Here is an 8,588-nt window from a genome sequence, read left to right as displayed (position 1 = left end):
ATGCCAGTAATCTCTTAATATCTGAAGCAGCCATAACAAAATCTTCATAAAAGTGTTAGTGGTGGAGGGTCCAGAAAATACTCCTGCCTACTTGGTGAACTAAACAGAACCCAGACTCTTAATTGTCATTTCTCCAGTGCCATTGAAAATTATCACTCACCACCAGCTTATCATCAATTCCAGATACAGGTTAAAAAAAACAACCAAAAAACACCATTAGCAAAACCTGCTTGAAATGTTTTCTCTTAAGGCTACAGAAAAATGAGCCAAATTCTTCATTCCACTATTAGTGAAATACCCCCCATGGCAACGAATACGTGATCACATCATCTCCAGTCTACTTCAAGTCCATATAAAGTCACATTTATTTATTAGACTTAACACACACGGTTTCCAGTGATTCTTCTGGTTTAGGCTCCAGCTTCTCTGGGAATTCTAATTTTTCACAGATTGTCTCCTTTATGGGTAGATACTGAGAGATCTCGTTAGGTTCTGTGAACAGGGAAGGTGGAACGTGCTAAAAAGCAAAAATTTTATATGAAACAAGTGAATGAAAGGAAGGGGAAAAAAAGTACTCCAAACTTTTACAGACAATTAATCTATAATTTACCCAAAGTCAGGTATGATTATTAAAATTTATCTTAGAACTTCAAATGGACATATAGTCTTACTCCTTATGTGGATCAATAAGCCAGGGAAAGGGATTTAACATTTTTAAGCAGCAGATTATAAGAGCACAAGAAAGTCAGAGACATCCATAAACAGCTACAATGTTTTTTAAAAATATATTTAAAATGGGAATGTAACAAACAGTCTTTTTAAGGTTCTAATTCTAGATGAGACTAGGATGGCCACAAGGGATTCCATGTCTTCTAGCCATTGTGATATATTCCCTGGAGTTGCTTGTATTTAGCTATTGATAATTGATCAATCTTAACATGTATCTTAGTTTTACGATGTTCACCACAGACATGTATATAAAATACTAAAACTCACTGGATTTTAATTTCATATTTTAACAAACAAGGTGGTTTCATTAAGTGAATCAGTATCTTTCTCTGGAGATCTCTGTAGATCACCATATGCAAGACATGTGATGGAAAAAAATAATGCTATACTGAACAAATAACCTCCAAACTTTCTAACAACATTCTTTAAGAAGTGCACCCAGAGTTATTCAAATGCAACCTGCCCTTTGGCTACCCTTGCCATGCAAGGAGCCATACCACTGTTTTAATTATTTCAAATCTCAGTGAAGCAGGAATCTTTTCTGCTTTACCTATGCAAGCTAATCTAGGGAACTGAAAAGCCATATGCATTTCCTCTCTATAACAACAAGCAGGAAAAATTACTTTACAGCACAGATGATAATTTTTAAACATGAGATGAAATAAAACCTAGATCACTGATTAATATTTCAAAAATTACAAAACTATTCAAAAAGCTTGTGTCTGGATTTAGTCCTCTTTATAGGGGTCACATATTGTTAAGAAATGATATAGTGCCCCTTTTCTCACAAGACAAGAAACATTTTGCAAAAATATTCCCTTTGGAAGGTTAGCATTAGTCACTTTTTCCAAGTGAAAGAAAAATAAGGGAGAAGGAAAGTTACAAGAATATGAAAAATCAGGTGCTGGGTCAAGAATAAAAATCAACAGCTGCAACTCCAAATGTGCCACAAATTATGCTGAACCATTCCTAGAGTTTGAAGGTCATGTATTAAACTTATTTGAGAAAAACAGATTTTAATCTCTAACACTACCTGCAAGCATACAACCAGGCCTGAAACTGAGCATCAGGGGACATAGAATACCTGATTTTATACCTGAAGAGTTCTATGAAAAAATAATTAATAAAAAATCTTGGTAACACACAAGCAGAAAAAGTAACCCAATCCCATCTCTTGCCATGTGATCTGAGCATTTACAAATGCAAATCCTGTTTGTTTACAAATGCAAATCACTAAAACAAATGCTGCATAAGTAGAAAGATTTTCTCCCTCTATCAGTTCCAAAACTAACAAAGAATGACTTACAGACACAGTATTTTCTATGCTGACTGTAAAACAAAAAAGAAGACAGAAAGAAAAAAAAAGTAAGTTTAAAAAATGCAATACCTTTAAACTTGATATTTTGCTTTCTCTGGATGTGTATTCTCGCAACATGTAGGTCTTGTCAGCCTAATGGAAAAAAATGATCATCTGGTATCAGTGCAAGCCAAGCATTTTAAATACATTGAATTCAGTATACATCTGAATTTGGTTGACCACAGATTTTCATCTGGGAGCAGAAATGTATGTTCAAATTCACAAAGACAGAAAAAGTTGATAGCAATGTTCTCTTTTCTAAAAATCACCTTTCTTTGTGCATGCCTAAAAAAAATGCTAGGACTGAATACACTTGTTAATCTTTACTCACCTTGAACTGCTTCATCAGTACAAATACAGTTAGACAGAATAACTAAACCAGTTAAATCTTAACATTCTGTATTATTTATGAGATATCAGAACTCAATGGAATATGGACAGTTATTTGCAAGTTAACACTTGCAGTCTAACTCTATTAGACAAGCCAAAAATAATTTACTTGGAGAAAAGAACAGTATCAAACTATTTACTGTTGCCTATTTTTCCTCTTGTACTTCCTTCTCTAATCTGTGTCTGTCACATGTATTTAAGTGATTACTTCACATGAGAAATAGCCTACTCTGCTCGTGTAACACCTCCCTCCACAGCACCCACACTTGGTTGCTAGTTCAGCACCACCACAATTATAAAAGACAAATGAAAGTTCAGTTCAGGTAACTTCCGTGCCCCCAAACATCAGTATTAAATTAGAGGAATATCAGCAGGTCTATAAAAGTAACACGGCAAGGGAACCTCTGTAAAATACTCATGATGGAAAATAAGGGTTTACCTCATGATGAAGCCTCGTATCATTCATCCTGATAAGTACCCCATCAACTCGCAAGAAAAACCTCAACAGCACAAAAAAGCTGGAAGGCATAACTCTCTGCAAAAATAAAGATGTTCCATTCAGCATATTACAAAGGTACACTTTAAGTATGCAATTATCTGCATCAGATATTCACTATGAAAGATAGTATGAGGAGCTTTCAGTAGTAAAGCCAAAATCTGTGCTGCTGATTTGCTACAACCATGGCTGAACAATAGGGCAGACAGTGCCTCAAAAGATTCCTAGGCAGGATGCAGAAAGAGGGAAAGGACTGTTCCCTGAAGCAAGTGACAGATGATAGAAAGATTTCAAAACAACATATTTTCCAGTAAGATTGTATTTCTAAGAGCAAGGATAAAGAAGTTTGTGTTGTAAAGCTTAAATCCCAGAAGGAAGAACATGCAAAAAGTGACTGCATTTTGCATTTATTAGCCAATGAGTCACCAAGCATCTTGTGTAAGCCTCTAAATACTCACTACTTTTACACTCAAACTTGATACTCCATGATCGTGAAGTTCGTCTTCAAACAGAAGTACTTCTTCAAAAAACATAATTTGTTCCCTGGCTTTCAATTTCTCTGTATTTATGTGTTCTGTTGTAGGAACAACCTAAAGAAAAAGGTTAAGAACAGTTAGCACATTAATTTATTGCCAAACCACAAAAAGTTTGTCCTGATCTTTTGAATTCCACAGTTTTAGAAAAGAAAAAGCTTTTAGAGCTCAAACCTTAAAACATCCCAGATTTCTAGGAGAAGTTAAAATTAAAACCAAAGTTTCCAAGAGTATCCTCTTGGAAACAAACATCAAGCAAAAGCAACAGCTAAGAGTGGAAAATTCTTAATAAACTTCCCTCTGGATACGGGCTCAGTAGGTTTTTAGCTGCAAACAATTCTGTTCACTTTCTTTCAAATGTTTTTTCCAAAACATGTGAAGATGCCTCATGTTTACCATACAAATGAGAAATTCGGGTTTATAAACAGGATTCCACAAGTTCAGTATCTCTTCTCACTACAGACCCTGAAAAGGCTTCTAATAAAGCCTTTCTGTGAAAATCAAGTTTTCCACCTCATGATGGAAAGACCTAATACACCTCATGGTGGATAGACCCTAATACACTTCTGGTGCCTTAAGACTACAGGCCAACAACACATGGTTTGTTTCTGTGCTGCATTTTTAATTCCAGAATAACTCATATGATCTCTAACTAAAGCATTCTAGTGAATTAATATATATTTTCTACTTAGTAGCAAGAAATCTGTATACAGTAAAGAAAAACTGGGAACTTTAGTCTTATTCTCAAGATATGGGAGGGCTTGTGAGTTTAAATAAGAGGAGTTACTGCTGCAATAACATAAAATCACTGAAAGCAGCAAGATCTACATATCTGCTTAGACAAACAGGCAAGTAACAGAGCACAAAGGTAATACAGAATTACACAGTTGATAGCTCTGCTGTGTGTGAGCAGCTCAGAGCTTCAGAGGGGCACCCAGCAAGTGCTGAACATTCCCATGTGCTTTAATCCTAAAATGCCTTAAGACATCACCCACCCTCCCCCACCCCTCCCGTTATTAAAATAAGCCATGATTTCATTAGGATAACATGCTGAGAGACAGGATAAGCCCAAACTATACTTTGCAGTCAGAAGTTATGATTTTACAGAAGCCTACTGAAACGTAAATGACAGCTTTAAAAGTGTTTGACTGAAGCAATATGTGGTCAGCATTTAACATGGAGAAAATTGTTACCTTTAATGTTGCAGTATCTCCCAGCAACGTCCCTTTGTAGTCTGTTGTGTAAGTCCAGTCATACGGCTTGACAACTTCCTTAGTGTGCTCAGTCTCACTCCTCAAAAAGCCAAAGAGAAAACAGGTTTGTAGTAATTGCTTTGTAGTAATTCTCAAAAAATTACAATCCCACATACGACTGTGCACTACGGTTCCCACATTATTCTCCAGCAAAAACAGAAGATTTGTGCTGCAATGACGATGTTAAGACTTAATCATAGTTTCACAACATCTGTTTCCGTAATAACTTAGAAAACCATTACGAGAATTCCTGTGCTAACACTATCTCAGTTCTATGAGTCAAAATAAAGATGTCACGCAATATTGCTGAAAAATTTGTATTTCAAGATCATTTTTTCTTTAAGTAGGCAGAAAGTGATGTGCTGATGACACACAGCAACCATTGACACTGCAATGTTCCTTAGTTTTCATGACAACTTTGCTTTCTCTCTGCGTTTTATTTCCAGGTGCTCTAAAACTAATTTGGTAAATACCAAGCATTACAACTAGTTCTCATGCATGGTAATTGTTCTGCTTTATTCCTAAGGCTAAGATTTTAAACATGTACAGCACTTTGAAATACCACACAATCTTGTAATGCTCGAGGCCCTGTGAGTTCGAATAAACAGGAACAGCACTGAGCCATGTTAAACTTGAAGTTTATTTTAAGAAAGCCAACACACAACTGAAAAATACAGCAGACCCAATTTAACAGACAGGATGATCACAGCAAAGAAAAGCTAAGTGACTTCTGTGATCACACGCTGTATCTAGGGCAGAACCAAATGCAACATGGTCTTCAAGAGTTTGGTCTGTTCTTTTAACTACTTTATGACAGTTTCACATACAACACACCAGTACTTGCCCACTGGTGATAAAATACTGTACCTGCTCTCTTGCCACTCCTCTGCACAAGCGACTTTGATCATACCTTGACAATTATTGACACATTTTAAAGCATCTGTAGCATTGAACTCAATTCCAAAACCATGATCATGCTGTATTCTTAGGATATTGTCTCCAAACATCATTTCTGGCAGGGAAGGCATGTGTAATTCATCGGCCAATCTGCAGAGAAAAATAAAAGACACATCAGTCAGCTATAGTTCAGTAAAAGTAGTCCCTGTTCTGGAATAAGTATTCTTTAGACCATAATAATTTAGAAGGCATATCATTGATGTGTTCTGCAAGACTTTGTATTTTCCCAGGTTAATCATTTGACCTGAAATGCAGAATCATTGAACCAAAGTGACTTTTTCACCACAAAAGTATTTCCAAAACATTCCTTCTCCATCAGGCTCGTACAAAAGTCTCACACATGAGGAATCAAAAAATATCTGAGAAGCATGGAGAAGGAGTTTTTAACCTCTTCTAGCAAATTCCTGGGTGGTCCATGAACTACTCTGGTAGGTACTCAAAAAGAACTTTTAGGAACGAGCACTCATCCTCAGCAAGTTTGAACTCACTAGGCACAGTGGTCCATACCTCCAAATTTAGAAGCCTACAAAAAAGACACTTAAAAGAACCCTGGCATAGTATGTGAAAAGCACAGAAGACACTACTGTGATCTACCACTTTTCCAAGCTGGTAGAAGACTGGTACTGGTATTTATAACTTTAAGCAGAAAAGTCACAGCCAGAGCCACAGATCCAACTGAGCAAGGTACTGCATGAACCAAGTAAGCATGATCCCTGCAGAAAATCTCAAACCATCCTATTTCACGTTCTGTTTTGTATCAATCTATATACTTATTTGTACTTATGTACATATAAACATATGCTATATACAAATACACACACACCCCACCACCTGATATACACTCTGATCTTAATTACTAAAAGGCTTCATATACTTCTTTTTCTCCCTACCACTACCTACTTTACCTCTCAAGATCAAAAAGGAATACATGACATCTGGAGAGAAGAAAACTTTAGGAAAATACATTAACTTGAAGGACAGAAGGGCAAAAAGTGTCGTAATCACGATGTTCACATTGATAACAAGGCATTCCTGAACAAAAGTGGTTATTTCAGTAACCCTACATAAAAAAGAACAATATGCTAACCTTACTAAATTACAAAAAGCAAATTCATAGACCTGGAGAATGAGACCCTACATTTTTCCCAGAGAAGGCAGAATAACATTATGAACTTTTCCATTTCATCAAGTGTAGGTCCCTTGACCTGCAAAGACCAACTCTAGCACAGAAAGGAGTTCTTGGCTATGGCACATTTAATTCTTCACTTTTCCACACAGGCTGCTGAGGGATTTTTGCGATATATATCTGCCAGAAATAAAACTCCTACAGATACTAATGATGCTCCCTGAGCAATAAAAAAAGGCAAAATGCCAAGAGCAATACATTATAAAAGGAAGCTGACTAAAAGCACTGCAACAAGATGGTTTCTGACTTTTCAAATTTGAAGTGGGATGAATTGTTTTTCAGATCTCATGCTAGGTACCGAGATTTACAGGTAAATGGCTATTTTTGGACTTCCCTACCCTGCAAAATCCTCTGTGTTCTTTCAAGTCTGTGTTATGCCTCTTGCTGCTTTACTTTTCAGTCTTTTTCAACGCATTCTGAAAAACTGCGTTCCTCAAAAACATCTAAACAGACAAAAGTAATTTCTGAAAATTACAGAGGTGACTAATTTAAAATAGGTACAGTTAAAGAAACTGAATAGATCAGAAAATAAGTAGAGCAGGCAATTTGGCTCTTAGACTGGCAGCTTAAGTCTCACTTGTTCACAAATAATGAAGAGAATTAACATCCTCCCAATCTTAACAAAAAAGATCTATATTTTTAAGAGGTAGCATCCTGCAAAATAAGTCTTCAAATATGGCACAAAAATGAAATGGTCTAAGAACAGCCCTCCTTCCCCCACAGGACACAGGTACAGCTTACGTGGATGTTGAAGCCTCATTACAGAAAAACTACTAAATCACAGGATTCAAGTTTTCTTACCTGTAACTGTAAAAACCAAAGGATCATTAGTCAGAAGCAGTTTGAGATTATTTTAGGCATAAGATAAAGATGGAAGAAGGAACATAGGTTTTACCTGTTTTAAGGCAGATGCCCAGTTTTAAAAAAGTATTATGTTGTTGTTATGTTTAAAAATTAACATTTACATAGTTTACTATAATGCTAATTAAAAAACAAGCGTAGCATTTCCAGACATGAGACTTTATCAAACAAATTAGAATCATGGAATTGTCTAGGTTGAACACGACCTCTAAGATCAAGTCCAACTGTTAGCCCAGCACTGCCAAGTCCACCAGGAAACAATGTCCCTGAGTGCCATGTCTACACATCTTTTAAACACCTCCGGGGATGGTGACTCAACCACTTACCTGGGAAGCAGGTTCCAGTGCCTGACAACACCTTCTGTAAAGAAATTTTTCCTCCTTGGTGCAACCTGAGGCTGTTTCTTCTTTGTTCTATTATTTGTTACAACCTCCTTTCAGATAGTTGTAGAAAGTGATAAGGTCAGTCCTGAACCTCCTTTTCTCCAGGCTAAACAACCCCAGTTCCCTCAGCCACTCCTCACAGGACTTCTTCTCCAGACCCTTCCTAAGCTCCATTGTCCTCCTCTGGACACACTCCAGCACCTCAATGTCCTTCTCCTAGCGAGGGGCCCAGAACTGGACACAGTACTCGAAGTCCAGCCTCACCAGCGGTGAGTACAGAGGGACAATCACTTCCCTGGTCCTGCTGGACACAGTAAATTTGATCCAAGCCAGGACACCATTGCCTTCTTGGCCACACGCTGCTGGCTCATGTTCAGGGCCTTTGCTGCTGAGCTGCTTTCCAGCCACTCTTCCCCAAGCCTGTAGTGATGCCTGGGGTTGTT

At 37.2% G+C, this 8,588-nt stretch overlaps 1 protein-coding gene across 1 annotated transcript; it reads right to left on the bottom strand.

Annotated features, from left to right (window-relative positions):
• Window positions 1-331: 331 nt before the first annotated feature.
• TIPRL (TOR signaling pathway regulator) lies at window positions 332-6,037 on the bottom strand. The gene is made up of 6 exons (XM_029960700.1): window positions 5,626-6,037; window positions 4,699-4,798; window positions 3,431-3,562; window positions 2,916-3,011; window positions 2,117-2,179; window positions 332-517 (listed from the first exon to the last, which is right to left on the bottom strand). Exons 1-6 carry the CDS (start codon window positions 5,784-5,786, stop codon window positions 365-367), a joined length of 705 nt encoding a protein of 234 aa, XP_029816560.1. The 5' UTR covers window positions 5,787-6,037; the 3' UTR covers window positions 332-364.
• Between the last annotated feature and the right edge of the window lie 2,551 nt (window positions 6,038-8,588).

The sequence above is a fragment of the Manacus vitellinus genome, unplaced genomic scaffold (assembly GCF_001715985.3).
Source record: "Manacus vitellinus isolate BGI_N305 unplaced genomic scaffold, ASM171598v3 scaffold_28_pilon, whole genome shotgun sequence".
Taxonomy (NCBI): Eukaryota; Metazoa; Chordata; class Aves; order Passeriformes; family Pipridae; genus Manacus; species Manacus vitellinus.
This window is presented reverse-complemented; position numbering and strand designations above follow the sequence as displayed.

Coding starts and splice junctions, on each gene's coding strand:
- TIPRL (XM_029960700.1), bottom strand. CDS start 5,786: ATGCCTTCCCTGCCAGAAATGATGTTTGGAGACAATATCCTAAGAATA. Junction 3,563..4,698: donor GAGATACTGCAACATTAAAG/GTAACAATTTTC, acceptor CTTTTTCTTTAG/GTTGTTCCTACAACAGAACA. Junction 2,180..2,915: donor ATACGAGGCTTCATCATGAG/GTAAACCCTTAT, acceptor TTTTTCCATTAG/GCTGACAAGACCTACATGTT.